The sequence below is a fragment of the Orbicella franksi genome, chromosome 1, assembly GCF_964199315.1.
Source record: "Orbicella franksi chromosome 1, jaOrbFran1.1, whole genome shotgun sequence".
NCBI lineage: Eukaryota > Metazoa > Cnidaria > Anthozoa > Scleractinia > Merulinidae > Orbicella > Orbicella franksi.
Window position 1 is genome coordinate 20,590,066 of NC_138145.1, and position 20,781 is coordinate 20,610,846.

Sequence of the window (20,781 nt, forward strand, 5' to 3'; positions counted from 1 at the left end):
GTCAAAATCAAAGTTTGCGCTGCTCGGTATCAGCTGGTGTCGAGCCCCTTTGAGGCTAAAACGAGCCACATTTTACTTACTATGCACATATAGCCAACGTCTGGGAAAATCTTTAGCCTGTCGATTTAACTTAAGGACAAGGTCTTTGCAATTTAGCTTCAAGTCCCTCGAAAACATCGTCTACACTTTTCGGAATCGAGCCTATGTAGGTCAAAATCAAAGTTTGCGCAGCTCGGTATCAGGTAGTGCGGAACCCCTCTTAGTCGATCTAAAACGTGCTATATTTTTTAGACTATGGACATAACCAACGCGTGCAATAATCTTTAGCCTGTCGACTTAACTTAAGAACAAGGTTTTTGCAATTTAGTTTCAAGTCCTTAGAACTCGAGAATATCGTCTACTCTATTCAGAATCAACCTATGAAGGTCAAAATCAAACTCTGCGCAGCTCGATCGTGTCAGCTAGTGTCGAACTCCTGCATTTCTTTGTATTTCGAACATACAAACAGACAAGCCGATTGTATGGGCGCCATGTGGACCAAGACTAGAGAGCATGACTATTTTAATTTGTTGACGCGTTTGCTTGTTTCTTTGACGTTAATATAAATTGTTTTTGAAATTCTAAGGGTGCGTTCCTTCGGGTTGATCAGTGATCCAAGATCACTCAGATCATGGAGCATCAAAGGGACCGATGAATCCACTCTGGTCACGGATTCATCGGTTCTTTTGCTATAGGATGATCCGGGTGATCTTGGATCACTGATCCTGATCCAGATCAACCCAAAGGAACGCACCTTAAGACTTGGCCAGGGAAAATTACATGATTATCGTTACGTCATTGTTTTCGAAAAGCTCCGTTTTCCAAATGCTTTCCGTCCACGCTGACGCAGAGCCAACGTTTTCAGATTCCTCCGGTTTGACGAGCCTTTTCAAATAGCTCCGTTTTCCTAACGGATTAGTGTGGACGGTAACCGTAGGTATAAAGATTTCTCCGGCGTAGTATGTACGAGGCCTGAGACTCTAACTAGGCTAGACTCTGCTGAGAGACTAACTAAGAAACCAGCTCCTCTTGTCAACAATACGATCTAACGTCCCTCTTTAAAGGTTATAATCAGTACCTCCATTAAATCAAGGTCTGAAAGACAAAGGAGAGCAATTTGTTAAGATTGTCATTTACGCCGAGAAAATGCGGAAATCAAATGAACATTTATGTTCAACTGAATTCCTAGAGCTGAATTACCTTACATTGGTCCGTCAGACCCGTTTGGACCCCCATAAAAGCGGTATTTTAACCTCCGAGGGGTACTTTACAAAGTTTTATACGGGGAGGTTCCGTCCCAAGGTCCAAACCTTACGTTTTTTATACCATTTTGACAGAAAAATTACCCCTTTCGTATACCTTTTATCGAGAAAAGGTACTCCGTTCGCATACCTTCTTAAGTATACTGCATCCTTTTCTACTGAAAGCCTTGGAATGAAGTTAACAAACAAAATTCCCAGAAAAAATCAAGCATAATGAAAAGAGATGTTAATCAAAAAACAAGTAATTTATATTCAGTTCATGCTCACGTTGGACTCTAATGACAGATTCCCCTACCCTTTCATACACCTCAACTTATCAAATCTCTACCCTTTTACATATCTGAAGCCTGAAAAAGGTACGGACCCTTTTCGGGCGGAACCTCCCTGTGTAGACCATTATAGGGAATACCCCACCCCACATCGGGCAGGTATTTTACCTCACTATAACATCGACGGCTTTGACCACTTTACGACAACAGACACATAAATTCCTTTCGAAAGAGTACTTTTATTGTGAAAAAATCTTGATTACAAAATATAATATGTAAAAGTGCTAATTGCTGAAATGCTTATGCTTTATACTGGTGATTCTTTTTTTTTTTCTCATTTTCTGCAATAAAACGTCTTCCTCGTAAATGAAAAGCATAATCCAGTTCTTTAAACAAGTAATATAAAAAGGCTATACAATTATGGATTAACACAATGTTAATCATACTGGTCCAGTTAACATTGGTTACTGTGTGATTTCATCTTTGAATAATATATCACTCGATTAAAACCAAGGAATCCTGCAAATAAAAGAAAAAGAAAACGTTGTAAGTGTGTCTAGTGAACCAATCTGCATTTGCAGAATATCTGCCCGAGAATTCCTGAGAACTTGACAGTTCTCTCTTTCCTTTTGTAAGAATGTGTTTTACCAGAGTTTCGAGGTTGACATTTATGAAATTTGAAGAATATTTAAGATTAAACTGGAGTCTGAGATTTTGAAACGAATGTAATTTTCTGTGTTGAAAATTTGCTGAAATACGATACAGTTATATATTTATTATATATTTTCAGCCTAAAATCAACAGAAAAATAAGAATATTCAGCCTCGGCAAGAAAAACAATAATCTTACAAAAGAGTACCGTAAAACGATCAAAGGCCCACATTAATTCTTCGAGCAAGGACAGGAAGAAGCTAATGGTTCATAATTAAGGAATTTGTTACACGCCTGACAATGTTTACAACGGAAAATTCTTCTATAACGGATTGAAAAAACGGAAAGGGAGAACGGCAAACAGTATAAAACAACTCGACCTGGTCCTAACCGGCGCATCACATGCAGTCTTGATAGAACCGAGACAGCTCAAGGATTGCTTTGAAGTAACGTCACCACTTCGTGACACGTAGACAGTCAGACAACACACACACCTCAATTAACGCAACTTATTGGTTCAATCGTCTTAACCCTATTCAGACCAGGTTTTTGAGGGGTCTTCTCAAACCGATGAATGTTGAATTTTTCTTTTTTTTGAAGTGTTTCTGTTGAAACATGTTTGCCATGGACACATCAATCTCTATGAAGCTCTGTGGCGTGCCACATCAAATTATTATTCTACAAGCCTCGTAAAATGTTGTCAAACCCCCCTTTTCCCCTTTCAATGTTGGAAAATGGCAAATTGCAAAATGGAGTCCGCTCAAAGTGTTTTGTCAACATTGCACTGGGGTGGGGAGGGGCAAAATGTGTGAAAACTGTAGACAAATGTTAGATGACATCACGGCAAATGCAAAGGTTACAAACGCAAAGTCGGTGGGGGCATAGGTCCCAGCCCTTCTGGATAAAATTACAAAACCATATCATTGATAGAATACAAACCTCAAATAGTTCGTACTCATGTGTTAACAACGGTTACAGGTCATTCTGCAATAATCTTGGGTGAAGGTGCGAAAATTGTTAGTTGATGCAAAAAGGCGTGGGTTCCTGCAATATCCCATCCTTGCCCACTCAAGACAGAAGGACGACACTGTTTTGTCTTGACAGTCTTCCTGACCTGGCATTGCTGTCGCTTTATAGAAAAAAACTAGTAAATTTTGACAGGGTTGGTGTGTACATTTTTTTTTTGTACACTACTAATTGTCGCGCACATGTTTTTCTTTTATCATTTTCTAGGATATTTCTTAACACTATTTTTCTTTGCCTGAAATTTTTCTTTTGCGAATTCCAACTATGAATTTCTTATTTTACCATGACTGCAGAAATTCTTGCGCGCTCATGGGCTAAATTTTTATCGTCAACTTGAAGCGGACAGACACTAGAATTTATAATTTATAATTTATAATTTATTGACAATTTGTTATCAGTTTTTCATGCGTCTGTCCTGTTATTGATCATGAATTTCCTCATAACATTGTCCACAGCTAGTTTGACAATGTTATGACGAAATTCATTGTCAATAACAGGACCAGTTTTTTCCTATAAAGCGACTGCCCAAGAACCAAGGTATCTTAACGACAATCAACTGTTAGAGTAAAGTGAATAAAGTTTTCATTCAAAGCATCGCCAAGCACCACATATTTCAGATAAAGTTCAGCAAAGAGGTGAGTAGGCGGCTCAGTTGTTTGTTACACTATTTCCGACGACAATCGTTTTGATGTAATCCAATTGCCTGAGCATATATCTATACAATCAACGTTGTTAATTTAAAACATAGCGTTAAAATATAGAGCAAAATCCGTACCATAGTGGAAAACAGTCCAAAAAATTTAAATCTGAAACAAGACAAAGAACAAAGGTGAGTAAACTGGAGGTGTCATCATTTCCTTTGAGTTCAGGCTCGTGACTTTAACCTTCTTTGACCTTGATATAATATCCTATCTGATCTCATAAATATTGTCATAATTTCTAGGTTCCCTCTGGCACTCTCAAAGACATATCTTCTGGACAGGAATGTATTGCAAAATGAAATAAAAAGAAGCAAACTTACCGAAGTTGTCCGCAACACGCTTGGCCAAGCTCGCCGAGTCGGTGTGACCCGTGTCACGCTCATTCACTCTGCTAATTTGTATAGGTAATCATACGGTTTCGAGTTCAATTTGGAATTAATTTGCACGAGTGAGTTTTTCAAAAAGCTGAAATTGCACGAGCCGCTTCGGCGAGTGTAATTTCAGCTTTTTGAAAAACTCACAAGTGCAAATTAACTCCAAATTGAACGAGAAAAACCGTATGATTACTTATTAATAATATAAACATGAAAAAATTCGCGTGGAGGAAGTGCCGGAAGATCTTTCTTGGAGCCATTTTTTCTTATTTGAGAAAACTTTTTTCAAAGTTTCAACACAAAATTTTCGTCATCATTTTACCTGATATCATTTTCTTAGAAAAATTCCTATTATCTTTCAGTCAATCATAATCCAGAATTTTGATGTGTAATTTGCACTGGTGTTACACTTTTTGCACTGATGTTACACTTTTTGCACTGGTGTTACACTTGAACTGCACTGCTCTTAGCCAATCAGAATCGAGTAATTTTTTCATGTGTATTATTAGGCGCCAAATATGATGGTATACGTATTACGTCAGACCCCACATTGACTGATCCATTTCAATCTTGACTTGTCCACTTCGCTGTTGTATTTTTTGCGGTTCGGCGCGCAAACAAGGCTGTTTCGTTTCGTGCCACGCTAAATCACTTTTAATTTCGTTCAATCATTTCTAATTACACTGGACCATTCCTTCTATGACTGAACAGCTCAACATTAAGTTAAGCTATGTGCTGTTTGCACGAATGACTTGACCTCGTACTGCACTATTTGTGTCTGCATTAAATCAGTTGGCACTACACTAAACCACTGGTCGGTGAGTTGAACCATTTCTTGGTGAATTAAATGATTTGTCGATTACTTCAACCGTCCCACCATTAATTACACCATTTTGAAACAGAACACTTGACCGTTTCTTGTCAGACCTGATCATTCTTCGTATCGTAGTCAGATGGATTCTCATTTAAATAAACTGATTCTTATTAGTTTGTTCCATTTTGATATCGGCGACTGAAGCATTTCTAAATTGTCTAAATCATTTACTGTTTCAGTAGACCATTTAACACAAGAAAACCTAACTATTTGTATTTAGACAGTATCGTTTGTCAATCATTTATTCCATTTCGCAAACCATCACTAAACCATTTATGTTTGGTCTGTGCCGTTTAATAATCTTGTATTTTTGGTGGTGACGGCCGCCCATAACTAACCATGGTTTCGTGATATCCATAGTCATCAACACACCATGAGCTCCTTTATACACATCTACAAACTCTGCATCTAAAACTGTAGCAGCTTTTTCACCCTGAAATGTTAAACATGGCTTGTTACTGAAGTGTAAGGTACTGCTAAATTTGTTTGGACTCGCAGACATATGGTACAGATATTACATATCATTGAAATTCATAGTGTATACATTCTGTACATGTACATAAATGCAATGTCAACATCAGTGCTCACTGCCACACACTTGCAGCTGAAATCCTATCTTCTACTACAGTGAGTGAGCCCAGCTCACAGAAAGTTAGGGCACAAATAATGATAAAGAAAAGAAAATATGACACAGTCGCAGGTACATGTACAAGTAAAAGGATGAGCTGAAAAAGATGTTCACCCAGCAAAAAGGCCTGTCATTGTTAAAAAACAGTGTAGCATGCAGTAACTCTGTAAACAAAAACATAGTTCAGAGACATTGCAAGTCAACTCACTTTACATTGTAAAAATAATGTTAAACACGTCATTTTTTTTTGTATTTTATTGTTTTTATTTGTAAGTTGTGCAATGGACAAGCAAAGAGATATTATAATGCTAGTTTTACAATTTTACATTAAAAAGGGATACACACACAAAAAAAAGAAGAAAAAGAAAAAGAAAACACATCAAACACATCATGCTAAAAATCATCTTTTCAATGCCACTTAAGACAGAGGTTTCCGACCCCCAGTAAATGTCCTGCCAAGATACCAGGCTAGTATACTTTAATCATAAAGAAAGTTTTAATAATTATGTGGTGTACATTGAAGAGTTTTTAAATTGTATGAACCAATCAATATAATTAAGCATCTTCAATTAGATGGCTTCTTATGGCTAGCTAGATGCATCCAGAAATTTATTAATATGATAGTTATTGATTTATTGACTGATTGGTTAATTTAGGCAGTGATTCAATGCGAAAAGCCTGTTTGCATACTAAATGATTCATCGATTGATTGATTTCAAGATTGATTGATTGATTCATGTTTGTTTGACTCAGTTTGTTTAAACAACATTGATATTAAAAATTAATAAGAATCACAGGCTAAAATACAACAACAATGTAGTATAAAAGTTATAGAATGGCAGACAATTGATTAATGGTTAAGTCACATTCAAAGTTAGACCTCTAAGAATTCATCATCAATTGTCAATAGAAAACCACCATCAATGGAGTGCTAAAAGCAAGAGAGTAAAAGAAGACGAAAGTCAGAGAGTTAGAAAGAATGCGAGTCATCTTGAGCCGTTAAAGGGCTGTATGCTTAACCATTCAGTGTACAGTACCATGCTAACAAGATGCATATCAAGAGAGACGAGGCAATGATGTCTTGCAACAAATGAGATGAGAGGTGGTAGCTTACATGCACTTTTGAGTGGTACATGTACTCTCGTGCAAAAGAAAGAGAGCAAATCTTCACACAAACCTATCAGGACTCATACATGTACATGTAGATCTGGAAAAAAAGCTTCTGCTGTATGTATATGTACCATTTAGCACAATGCACACTTTTTTTTTTATCAGTCCAGAACAATCAAGGGTGAGGGACACTAAATGCAAGCCATTTACAATTTTACTAGTATTAAAGTACAGAACTGCGTTAAAGTAAAAGTTACCACCTTGCAAGACAAGAGCCATATCTCACAAAACAATAATATTCTAAATTATCAAGAAACATGATTCTAGTATCAAGCAACAAGACACTTGGACAAGACGAGACCTCGTGATAACATCCAACATACAATAATTATTATTCATACATGAATGAGAGCTCAAACTTCTCTCATTAATAGCTTAAGACTGTGTTTGATAACATTTACTGAGAAGTTTCAAGATTATTCTGTATATCACGTGGTAAATGTAACAAGACGTACAAACTGTACATGTACGTACAGTCATAATTTGCAATATTGTTTCCTACTTAATACCCTTAAACACACTAATCATAAGTGACTCTTCAAACATCAATGGTCTACAAGAATGAAAAAGCAAAAATTACAGCTGTAGCCTGTTACTGGGAGGATTTTCAAAACAATCAACTGAACCATGTGCAAGTATTTACTGTACCTCAGCTTTAGTATCATTCTCTAATTTGAGACTATTCTGGGACTTTTTACTCCTCCCTGTATAGAAAAAGTCAGAGGTTAAAAAGGCAGTATTTACCTGTAAAATTAGACATTATCATCACCGTCAGCATCATCATCATCACCATAATCATCATAGATTGTTTATTTACCTTACAAAAGTATATATTAAATTATTGGAAAGTATCATCGATTTAAACAAGTTCAGGAGACATCCAGAAAGTCATGATGCCACCTCGTTTGTCAATTACATCTTTTTAATTATACATGTAAGCTATGTATGTGTGGCTACGCCAATTCAGTAATTACTTCTGGGTCATTAAAAATCATCTTTTTCATAAAGCTTAGCAACAGCTTGTTGAACCAGTGATATATTTACATGCAGGTACATGTACCAGTCAGAGTTCCAAATTTTACCTCACATAAAAGTCAGTAATTTGCTTAAGATTAATTTATAAAACAGTCTGTGATACTGACTACCGGTATACTACATGTAACTATACAGTATGCTCTTACCTTTGTCTACCACATCCCAGACTTCTACTTTCACAACATCATCAGTGGCTAGTAAAAAATTCATTAGAGAAAATACCAAAGTACACATCTTGCTATACTTCATACTACATGTACATGTACCAGTAATTGATTGATCAAGATCAATCAATCAATTATTAGCACTAGTTACATATATCTACTACAAACAGAGACAGTGAGAAAGATCAATAAATTACGACCCTGGTTAATTTGATGGCCATGGTAGAAGAGGAAAAGTTGTATAAATTGATCACAAGGTTGACCAGTTTTGTACAAAACCTTTGGGTTGACTAAAGGCAAACTGTCTCCTAGTACATGTATAGACTGAGGGCCTTTGGACTTGCTACAACTTGCTGCAGAAAGTCAGGTATTTTTGTTGTTTCACAAGGTAAGGCTGAGGCAGAGTGTGAGGTTGTCTGATGCTACATGCACTGGCCCAATAGCTTAGTTGCAAAAGGCTTCATATGCACTGTAGTTTCTGTAGTGTACACATATGCACAAAACATGTTATCAGATAGATAACCATGTCCCTATGTACTGTAACATCTATTCTAACTGTCCTGTACTTAATAATTATAACTGTGTTGAAATTTAGTACATAGGTGTATACATTATAACTAGCAGCTACGCAACTAAACAATTGCGCAAAGCAACTAACAAAACTCAAAACAAAGCAAGCAATGTTTGGCATTAGATATGGCTCTAATAAACAGAGAACCTCTCAGCTGATGACCACAGGTTTGAGCACTAATGAAGGTTTAAATTTTATTTTATCAAAATTATAAAATCCAGCTCAAATGATTCAAATACAACTTAATAGCTACATGTACTTACAAAATTATACAAAGCACTGTCAGTTACTCACTTCTATAATTCCAGTGTATACTTGCAACCTAGGGAACGGAAAACAGGCAGTTCTTTCACTAGTGTTCTTAAAAAGCCTTTATAGCCAAAGGGAATTCTAAAGAATTACATTGTAAATTGCATCACTAGAGACACATGACTGTGCATGTGGCTTAAATTCTACTTGATTCAAGAAGGTTTTCAATCGGTAATGTAGTGGAGGCACCATTGTGCAATAGCTAAGTGTGCTGGACTACAGTCTACTGATTGACTGGTCTGAGATTGAGCCATGACTGGGTAAGGCGTGATACTCTCACAGTGCATCTTGCTACCCAGGTGTGCACAACTGTAAATGGGTCCTGGCAAATCAAATATTGAGGATAACCCTGCTATGGACTAGTATCCCATCCAAGGGAGAGTACAAATATGTCTGGTTGTTTCATTCTTTAAAAGGAGACCACAACTACAGTACCGCTCAGGTACAGGCATGATAGGCCCTTGTCTCAAATACTGACTTGTCTGCTGTGTGTTGATGCACAGTGCATGCACCTGAAAAGTTCAGTGCACATGTACAGTGTATATTTAACACAATACATGTAAAAATTACACTTGTAAACTCTAAGCTAACATGCTTTTCCAAAACTCTTCATTTCCTGTTAGCAATCAACATCTCATATTTTGATCCACTTTCTGCCTGGTTTCCCACACTACATACATGTACATGTATAATTATGTACCCTTCATAAACCCATTTATCTCCTTCACTCTCTTAGTTAGAAACATTAATTTTTGTAAAATAAAAAAGAGGTCTCACCATCACATATCACTCAAAAATTATGAAAATATTTCAAACTCAGGTAGAAACTACATCAGGGTTCATATGGGTCACGGAAAACCTGGAAAGTCATAGAATTTAAGTGCGGATCATGGAAAGACATGGAAAAGCAATATGCTTTCTGAAAATAAAAAGGCAAAAAGACAGAAGATTGAAAAAAATCAACAGATGAGTCTGAAACAAGCTTTAATTTCAGTACAAATAGTCACAAGGACACATTTTATCCATTATAATGCTGGAAAATATGTTACATAAATGATTGTTTTGATACTACTGTGAGAATAGCTACTTAACTTTGTCATGGAAAACTCAGAAAGGTCATGGAAAAGGTCTTGGAAAGACATGGAAATTTGAAAGCTTAAAAGAGTATGAACCCTGTACATGTACATGTAAATTGTTCTCTGTCACTACTGCACTTACTAGTACATGACTTGTACAATAGGAGTGACTGTAATAGAATTCATAAGTCACTTTATTGTGGGTATACTGTAGATGTAGAAGCAAAAAAGAACCAAAAAATAGAAACAATTAGATTATAAGCCAAGATTTCTATCGCATGATAGTTGGTCAACGAGGACGCAGCCTGAGTCAACTATCATGCATAGAAATCGAGAGCAATTAATCTAATTGCTTTAGTATAAATCTACTAGTCATTTAAAACTTTATCTAAATCCTCTACACAGACACTTCAAAAATGCAAAGAAGCAGCCACCAGTTTGTTGACTAGCGCTCACTGCTATGCTACAGTACTGTACTCACTATCTACAACAGAATAGATAGTGAGCAGTGTAGCCAATCAGAGAACACCATTCGTGATAGAATGCTAGTAGATTTATACTAATAATAATTAGTTTCCTCTTGTGAGTATACTGACAGAAATTAATTCAACACATAATACCTGAATTTCATTTGTTGGAATATATTGTTCATTGAATGGTTTTCCTTGCAATCTTTGAAACAGGCAGGTTTTTCCAGTATTTCTATCTCCTTTGATCACTATTTTCACTAAAAAATAAAATAAAAACAGAAGTCTTCATTATTACAGTCAAATACTTAGGTGTAAAATGAAGGTGTGACCATCGCAGTTGTAAGTTCTCCCATTTATTAAGCAAATGCAAATTGAGCCAAAATATATTTTGTTGTTTCACTTGATTCAGTCTTTAATGAATTCACCAATTTATGGAAACTGATTTCGTTTATAAATTATTTTAAACTTCTTCCCTTATCAAAATATGAAAAGTTCTAATCCAGCACTAATAATTTTTTAATTTGAATTAGCGATGCCCTGTTTGTCTCATCAGGCAAGTGACAATATGAAAGGTTTGCCTATGAATTTGCATACAAAGGTATCAGTTAATGACCATCAACAACACAACATTTTCCCTCACAACAAGCTTTGTTAACACCATCCGAACTGCCTGGCCTCTAAATATGAGGGGATTGAGAAATTTAATGGCTTAAAAATATGAAGAGCACACTATACATGCAAGTGGTTCTTCATGTTCACAACCATTAACAACTACAGCTGCATAGCAATATTAGAGAAGTCCTGCCAAATCTGCCTGTCACATGATGCCACCCTTGCAATTGTATGCGCAAGACAAGTTCAGAAAATTTACAATGTAAATTTAGGAACACAAGTTTAAAATAAAGAAAAGAAAGGTTTCGTCCTCTAGGACAAGTAGATTTTCCTGCCAGGTAGCTAACTTTCATTGTCACTTGCCTGATGAGTGCAGACCCAAGCAAGTTATCTACCAGTTAAATAACAAAAAGTAAACTACAGAGTTGCATGGGGCAAGTAAAAGTTGAGAGCTGCTTGTCTGAAGAGCAAGCTGGAATTCAAGGTTGTTTTTGCCCCAAGCCCTGGTCGGACTTTACATGTCATAATATGTTATGGCTGTGAACCAGTCCCTTAGTCATTCCCATGACATGAAATGTACAGGTAGAGATGTACATGTATATTCTACGTCCAGGTTAATCTGCAGTACATGCTACATGGTGTATCAGCCTGATTTGACTCACATTTGGTAAGACGTTTGGGTAGAAAAAAATCGACCGTGACTCTTGAAAACTCTATTGCATTCCGACAAACTTGACAAATCAGACTGATTTTTATGCACGTGTTTCAAATAACCCACACAAAAGAATTGGAACAATTGGGCCAGCAGATTCTTTAAAAAAATGTTGCACTGCATGCACATTACTCAAAATCGACAAATCCCAGCCTGTAAATTGGTTTGCTGGAAAATGACAACTACTCGTGCCAACAAATCACACCTGTAAACTAGCTTATACACTTCCCCAAGGAGTGTCCAAGGTGCATTTTGTTGAAGTTGTACCAGATGGGTTTCAAAAGTGTGATCATCAAGATGCATGTATTGCTAGGCAAAAGCAAGCATGTCAATGAACTTCACCCTGTTTTGAGATGTACAATGAAGGGTGTAAGGGTTGGACTGTCCCACAAGCACTATCCAGATTTATGATGATTTTAGAGATGACATCTAGGTGATCAACCCAGCAAAAAAGCTTTATGTACCACCAAGAGTGAAAATATATCTATAAGCTTATATTTAAACATAAAGAGAAAGTTTTTTATAATATTAACCATTCTGTATGGGAGGCATATTTAGCAATGGTGAATTAATAAAGATGCCAGAAAAATATGATGAATTTAAAATCTTCTTGAACAAGCACAAGTTGAATCTGTTATATGTGGCTGTCTTGGCCAAGGATTGAGCTGAATTAAAATTTCAATCACTTGTAACTTATGCGTGCCTGAGAGATCAACTTCTATAAAAGTCAGCAGAAACTTTTATACTTGAAGCTCACTATACGATTTGATCTAATTAACCAACAACATACACATCATGGGGAATTCCAATTACTATAAATTAAAAATAACTTACTATTATACTGAATGCCTCGAGCAAACTTTCTTTGTAACGCCTGGCCCATCGCCCGTACTCCCATAGGAGTACTGAGCTTCGAATCTTCATTTCCTCCCTTAGCCCACTTTTTAATCGCGGACAACATTTCCAACCAGTGCGCTAGGAAAAGCTTGTTATACAAATTAGAATCTACCAAAAACAACAATCCACGCTTTGTGATGAAGGTAAAACATTTCTAGAAGAGACCCTAGAAGATGCTCAAAAATGGCATCGCCGTCAATTTCGTGGCAAAGATGGCGGGAGGCTCGGTTACCAAGCCAAAACATCGATGAACGTTTACTGAGGATCATGGGACATTGCTGTCACACAACACTTCAGTGACATGAGGACAAATGGACTGCCCTGACAGATCCTGATACTTCGAACACTATTTAAAGTGCTTTGCATCTCCGAAGACGTCAATGATTCATTGCTGTTACGTTTTGTTGTGATATGATGCGAGTCGCAAATTGTGTCACATTTTGTTCGTGGCTTTTTAGAGAAAATCCGCAGACCACTTTGACAATGTTATGACGAATTCATTGTTAATAACAGGACAGACGCATGAAAAAGTGACGTCAATTTGTTTTTTTACGATAACAAATTGTCAAATTGTCTGCCCTCACTCGTTGACGCATCGCATAAATTAAAAATACATGTGTCTGTCCGCATATTGACAATGAAAATTAGCCAATGAGCGCGCGAGAATTTCTGCAGTTATCGTAAAATTCGTGTGTTGTGAAACGTGAAATCTTATGTTTACTGTCTATTAGTTGTCCATGAAGCCGGTTTGGCCTTTACTGCATTGACCACACCTGACAAAACAAACGGTCTGAGTTGTCTACAATCAGCCTGCATTAAAGGAGACATCAAGACGGTCAAGTCAATTTTGGACTGCAGCCCGGACAGACTTGACAGTGCTATAGCTTTGAGTGTGAAGATTGCTCCCAAGGCATCTCATTTCGGAAACAAAGCTATTTTGACTGCCTTGAGGCAGCAAGATTCTGCAAAGTGTGGTCAGATACGAGGAATAGTTGAGACTATTCTGAGCTATTCTAAGTCTCAGTCTCTTCTGCACCTAGCCGCGAAAAAAGGACCCCCTAGAGCATCTTCACAGGTTACTTGATTGTGGTGAGCAGTGGCGGATCTAGGGAAGGGGCTCGGGGGGGGGGGGCGTCCCCCCCTTTATTTTGGGTTAAAAAAAATAGCAGAAGGAAGAAAAGCCGGCAGGCCAACCTCCACCTCCCTTAGCTCAAGGTCTGGATCCACCACTGGTGAGTGGGCTAATTCTGCGTCACCAAACTCAGAAGATAGTAGAAACTCCGCTCATGTTGGCGACGAGGTTTAATGAAGAACAGTGTAGTAGAATTTCTAGTTGAAAGTGGTGTATCTCTTAAGAGTTGGGCTGAGAACGGTTTCACTCCATTTCACCTTGCTGTAAGGGGTGGAAAGGTAAGAAATGTACTTCGCTTAATATAATATAGAGCTTGAAGCTAATGTACTTAACGTCAGTTACAACGAAGTATCAGCTATACATATGGCTGCAGAAAATGGTCACGTAGATGTCATCAGCCTTCCACTAGAGCTCAGTCCTGATGTAAAGAAAGTGGCTGCAATTGGGTCGCCTCTACATTTTTTTTTTTTTTTTTTTTTTTTTGTATTTTATTGATATTTAAATAAGTTTACAAATAAGAGTGACAATAACAATTTGATTCAATTGTTATTGTCGCCTCTACATTATGCTGCCTAAGGAAACCACACAAATGCAGTGAAATTTCTTCTTGAAAAAGGTAGCAATCTATTTCGGAGAGCATCTAATTACGAGGATCAAACAGTTCTCCATTTGGCTTCTAGCCTGGATTTGGTCAGTTTTCTTATTGAGCATGGTGCTGGCATCCACGCAAGAGACTATTGGAATCAGACACCGTTACATTCCGCTGCTAAGAATGGTAAGACTGACACGACGATCAATTATTTATTAGACCAGGGTGCTAGCGTAAACGCAGGTGCCTATTCCGATTACAATCAAGGTTACTGGGCTGCTGCTGTCAAGCTATTGATCGAAAGAGGAACCAATTTTCAGTACACCCCGGGGGAAAATGTTTCCTAGTCTCTCGATGACCATTTAATGAGTTTAACTTCCGAACATGGCTTTACAGATATACTACAATTTCTCCTCGATAGAGGTATACCTGTGGATGCAATAAATGAAGATGGCGAAACAGCCTTGATTGACGCTCGGCAAGAGCTGAACAATTAATGTAAAACAAATTCCAAATTCCACCTCATGGCATGAGGGAACTCTGTGACGTCCTTTTTGAGTTTGGAGCATTTGTTACTCTTCAGGACCAAAACGGAGAGATGCCACTGCATTTTGCGGCATCGTTTTATACCATTATCGGTACAGTGTGGCTCCTTCAGCATGATGCAGACTGACGGAAGCTCTAGACGCGAATGATCGCACGCCACTCCTCGTAGCTGCCTAGGGAGCGCACATCAGCAACGCTCAATTGTTGATACAAAATGGCGCTGACGTCCATTTAGTTGACAGCAGGGGCTGGTTACCTTTGCACTTAGCAGCAATACTACCACTATTCGACGTCCGTGCTGCCGAGATTTTGATTGAAAATTGGAGTGATATTACGGCACTTGACAACGATGGAAGAAGTGTCCTTCATCTGGTATTGAAAAACAGAAGGATGCAGTTGGGTGAATCCCTGATTCATCGTGGGTGCAACGTTAACGGAAGAGATCCTGACGGAGAAACAATGCTTCGAGAATTGCGCAGAGCGCGTGGCTGTGCTTCTGGGAACATTCCGTTCAGTTTTATCTTGATAATGGAGGTGACAAGCACGCTGTCGATGTACATGGTAGCACAGTCCTTCATTTTGCTGCAGCAAATGGAAGTGATCCAGCGCTGTTGGGCTATCGCTTAAAACAAGGATTAGAGATGGAGGCAGGAGACAAGAATGGAGAAATACCTCTGCACAGAGCAGCAGCAAAGCCGCAGCAAAGGCAAATTAGGGGATGATCGAACAGCTAATAGCAAGAGGGGCGGAAGTATCTGTTGTTAACAACAGAGGTCAGACACCACTGCTTGTCATCTTAACTGACTGTTATGGCATGCACAATATCACTGACGTAAGAAGAGCGATTAAAGTGCTATTAAGGTGTGAAAGCGAAATGCGACTTTCAGATAAAGAAGATAACACAGCCTTCCATTTGGCCATTTCACAAGGTCGCAGCCTTCCTCAACTAATTATTGAAAATGGTGGAAATGTCAATGCAGTTGATGGGCACGGTTATACACCACTTCGGGCTGCTTACACAAGCTTAAATACCTGTACGCTATACCAAAGAAGCAAGCACTCGTTTTGAGAGCAGGGGCCAGTGTTCATTGCAAAGATCAGCTGGGGAATACACCCCTTCAGTAGCCATTACACGTGCACGTGGCAGCTATGACACTGCCAAGTTACAACTAATCGAGAACGGAAGCGATGTCGACACTACTGATATGAAAGGAAGAAATGTTGCAAAAAGTCATTTTGCATGGGGGAGAAGTTAATGCTGTTGATGAACTGGGTAGTACTCCACTTCATCTTGCCAGTTTGCGGAAGAGAGCTTGGCGGGTGGTAAAGGTTCTTTTGAAGCGTAGCTGTGATCCGAACGCTACAGATTACAAAGGAAGTGCTCCTTTACATGTAGCTTGCTGTTCAGCGGAGCAAAGCAGCGGCGTCGCATTTGATTGATCACAGAAGGTACGGTTTAGATTTGATTTTGTCTTAAAGGCGCTCTCGCCTGGATTTACTTGTCTTTTCGACGTAATGTACCTAGCTTCTCGTCTGACACACACAAATGTTGAAAAGCGAAACTGATATCGAGAGACTTGACCGGCACCGGAAACCACGCAAGAAAAACCTGTGGCACTCAGGAAGTGCCACGGAGTCTGCAGCAATATTTGAGCACTTTCCTGGTTTCTTTTGTCACAAATTAACAATTTGCAGAATGTTAAAGCCACTAACTCGGAAACGTTTTGGTCTCTCTTACAGACGCAATTAAGGCTAGAAATAAATAAGCCGTTAATGAGAGGCTACACATTTCCCTTCTTTATTTAAACCCTGACAAACATACTGAAAAAAAGCAGATGATATTTGTTGAACCGAACTGTGGGTAATTCTAAAAGATACGTTTCACTTTTGCGCTACAGAGGGACAAGTGGCGCTACCTGACATTCCATGACATATAGAAAAACCGCGTGGAAGCATAGAATATAACACTTACGATGCTAGAACGCATGCCCCTTACATGTTGGGTTCTACCATGAGGAAAACCACTCAACATTTGTGTGTTATCCCGTATGTAATGTATCCTCCACCTAATATATAGAAGACACGAACGCTAACTAATCTGCGCCTGCGTTTAGAGCAAATTGGGTTTGTTCTAAAGAGAATAGTACCACAAGGAGAGCACGAGGTTACTTGAAACAAATATATAGCTTTGCGATGTTTACTCCCAACCGACGTAGATGTAACATCTTTTACGCAGGGTACACGTGTACCTTTCCCACCTCACCCCCACCATTAGTCTACTGGAAGCCGGTTTTTTCTCTTAGGGTCACTTAGACGAGTGTTCAGTTAGTCATCGCGAACGCAGAAGGGCAGTATGGCGGTGGCCGAGTGGGGAAGAAGACGTGCCGCGCCCATGTCTCGTCCCATTCCCCTTTACGCTAAAGCGTCATTCCTCATAACCCCTGCTGAATTTAGAGAGGAAAACAGACTGCCAGCAATCTATCCCACCGTTAATTAAACAAACATTAAAGTTTACACCTTAGCGCTTACGGCAATAGAGCTTTATTGCCTCAACGGCAGGCTGACCCCAAAACCATCCCGATAGTGCACTCTGCACTAACAAGTAATTTATATTTAGTTCATGTTTACGTTGGACTCTAATGACAGATTCCCCTACCCTTTCATATACCTCAACTTATGAAATCCCTACCCGTTTACATACCTGAAGCCTGAAAAAGGTACCCCTTTCGGGTGGAACCTCCCTGTGTAGACCATTATAGGGAATACCCCACCCCCGGGGGTATTTTATTCACTATAACATCGATGGCTTTGACCACTTTACGACAACAGACACATAAATTCCTTTCTAAAGAGTTCTTTCATTGTGTAAAAATCTTGATTAAAAAATACGATATGTAAAAGTGCCAATAGCTGAAATGCTTATTCTTAGAAAAAGTCAACAAAGTTTAACGCTAACCAATTTGTAGTACTTCATGTTCACGGTCTTAATAAGTTGGTCTTCACGCACGAATCGTTCATGTTATCGTCCCTTTTAGGACTTTGACGCCCATTTCTCTGCAGTCGAGTATTCTGTAGCCTATTTCCTTTCTATTTTTGGCTCCACAAAGGTATGTTCCGATCAGGTTTGGAATCAAAAACCCATCACGCTTCAAGGGGTCAGGACGTCATTTTTTTGAATCTCTCTAAGTAGTTGGACATATTCTCGCCTTTGTACTACCCCCTCCCCCCCCCCCCCCCCCAAATACGTACACTGAGATAATGGCGTGACTTTGAACAACGAAACAAACTTGTCGGGGAGGGGGAGGGGGAGATACGGGCGAACGTGTTTAATCCAGGTTTAATGCATAAACAGGAGCCATAATCGGGGACGGAGACCGTAAGCGCGCCATTTCTAGTATTGGGGTTGTCCCCATGATATGGGACAATAATTCTATTTTTAGAACAAATTGCGCCATCGCCTGCGGCACAAGCGCGTACATGCTGCGAGGATTTTTGCGGATGTCGCGCGGGGGAAATGGCGTCCGAAATTCCCGATATTTTTTATGTTTTTGGCCCACAACTCAACGCGTTTACGTCTGTTGGAATTTTGCTTAAGTATTCTCGTCGTAAGCTGCTCCAGTTTGAGTGAAGTAAGACAGTGTCGAATTTGGGTATGTTCCGCTTTAAGCTTAGATATATATCGCTGACCGAGTTGTGTTCTGACGGATGCTTCTTTTACATGAGCTGTACATTACTCCACTTTAAATTTCACATATCTTAAAGATTAACAGCTTTTCCATTACACAACAAAAAACTAGCTCGATATATTTAGATATAGCAGAGCTTCAGGACCTCATAGTTTCCTAGCTCCTCTTGCCACACGCTTCCGAGGAATTTGCCAGTCTATCGCGACCGAAAAGTAAAACAAAATAATTGCTAGTTTGAGTTTCGCCTGAATTGTAAGCAACGCTTGATGTTTCATTAAGGCCCAATAACTTTACGTCCGTAGATACCGCTCAGTTTTATTCGTGTAAAAATCCAGTAAATTCTCTGTTGTCGATGAATGAGAGCGCCCGCCGATGCGTGTTTTGTACAGTCAGTAAACATGGCAAATTGTACTACCGCCGCACTTTCGTGTGAAAGCGTACATCGAACTTAAACAATAACTCTATAGTTTTTAAATATGTTTAAGCTTGATAAATGTTTGAGAACATATTAAAAGCTAAGTTGAAAATATGCGAATAAAGCAGAAATAATCAGCAAAGTTACGATGACGCTTTCTTTAATCAACTTCGAATAACCATTTCGATTTTGTTGATCGAGTTATCAAACTCCTTGTCTATTTCCATTTTCGCAGTGTAAAACTTCACTATGCTTATGTTGAAGAAACACATATGATGTTAGTAGCCTTTTTTGCGTTCGTGAAATTTGTTGCAGCATCTCAGCAGAAAAGATAACGAAAGAAATCTTTGTCAAGATTTGCTGACAATTGAAAACAACGACTCGGACTTGAAAGTGCACGAGCCGCACTATGCAAATGAGCTAATTGTACGCGTCAGACTTTCCTTTCAAAAACTTTTGCAAACTCACCAAACAAGCAGAAACAATAAGAAACCATCAAAACAGGTTTTGGTTATGATTAACCATTGTCCGAGAAACTCACAAATTAACTCGATACCAGAGTAGAGAGTTTTCTTGCTATATTCTTAAGTCAGAACAAACAAAAAAACATATGCGTAAGCTTACAACTAGCGCGAGCAGATCTTATTATTCATTCCCAGCGCGAGATTGAAGTCTTGTTTTCGACCCTGAAAAACCCACCTTTTCCGTTGGCTCAGAGCATAAAACTACATATAAGCGCCCTGGTTCTTAGTCCCTGTCTTATTCCCTGCCATCGCTGTGAAAGATACGCAAGAGAATCTCTCAACTCTCACCATTTGATCATGCAACGTGACAACATCCACACGAGAACCCCCGACATGTGCGTGGATCCGCGCGGATATATGACGTCAGGATGGCGCAATTTGTTCTAAAAATAGAAAAATTGTCCCATATCATAGGTGCGCGCGGATACCAAGACTTACGGTCTCCGTCCCCGATTATGGCTCCTGGCATAAATTAATTGTCTAACAAAGCGAGTATAATTGAATTTCACCCCCAAACCCCGGCTAAACCTCATAGCATGACTTACGTCATACCATGAGGTAAAATGCGAATCTGTCAAAATAAAGGCCATTTTCCTTCATTGCATATGTTGCTTGACTTGTGTAAAGAAAATGAAGGCAATCCATTTTGCACGAAAATTTGAGTGGTCGGTTCTCACACGGACACGCTCTTAACAACTGGTACAAAAATTTTTATTCATGACAATGACGATGCTTCTTTGTCTGCCAGTCAGCTTTGTAGCTCCACACATTACATTCACAAAGCAATCTTAAGATAAAAGTCTTCAATTGAATCAAGGCCGTTTGTAGTTCATGTTACATCCAATTAGTATGTGCACACATGCACTCTTATAAAGCCCGCGATGATTTTTGAATATCTTTTAGTGGCTGCATTAAAGTAGCTTCACAATAATGATTTATTTGAATTGACCGAGGACACGGTATTCTACAAAAGCCGCTTTCTCAAAGGTGCGACGGTAGCTAACCACAGACAGTTATGAAAATAAGTTCGAGCTACACACCTATCCCGC

At 38.8% G+C, this 20,781-nt stretch overlaps 1 protein-coding gene across 1 annotated transcript; it reads right to left on the bottom strand.

The window, feature by feature from the left end:
• Positions 1–803: 803 nt before the first annotated feature.
• On the bottom strand, positions 804–12,914 carry LOC145496705 (rab-like protein 6). Its single transcript, XM_081476443.1, has 9 exons — positions 12,778–12,914; positions 10,770–10,876; positions 9,059–9,086; positions 8,176–8,223; positions 7,643–7,698; positions 6,705–6,755; positions 5,535–5,629; positions 3,161–3,344; positions 804–2,089 (listed from the first exon to the last, which is right to left on the bottom strand). The coding sequence occupies exons 1-8, from the start codon at positions 12,902–12,904 to the stop codon at positions 3,290–3,292; spliced, it is 567 nt and encodes a 188-aa protein (XP_081332569.1). The 5' UTR covers positions 12,905–12,914; the 3' UTR covers positions 804–2,089; positions 3,161–3,289.
• Positions 12,915–20,781: the final 7,867 nt, after the last annotated feature.

Bases quoted from the DNA above. Each gene is read 5' to 3' on its own strand.
- LOC145496705 (XM_081476443.1), bottom strand. From the start codon at position 12,904: ATGTTGTCCGCGATTAAAAAGTGGGCTAAGGGAGGAAATGAAGATTCG. The intron at 10,877-12,777 runs GTAAGTTATTTT...TTTATTTTTTAG, and splicing joins TCGAGGCATTCAGTATAATA to TGAAAATAGTGATCAAAGGA. The intron at 9,087-10,769 runs GTATTATGTGTT...TCCGTTCCCTAG, and splicing joins TTCCAACAAATGAAATTCAG to GTTGCAAGTATACACTGGAA.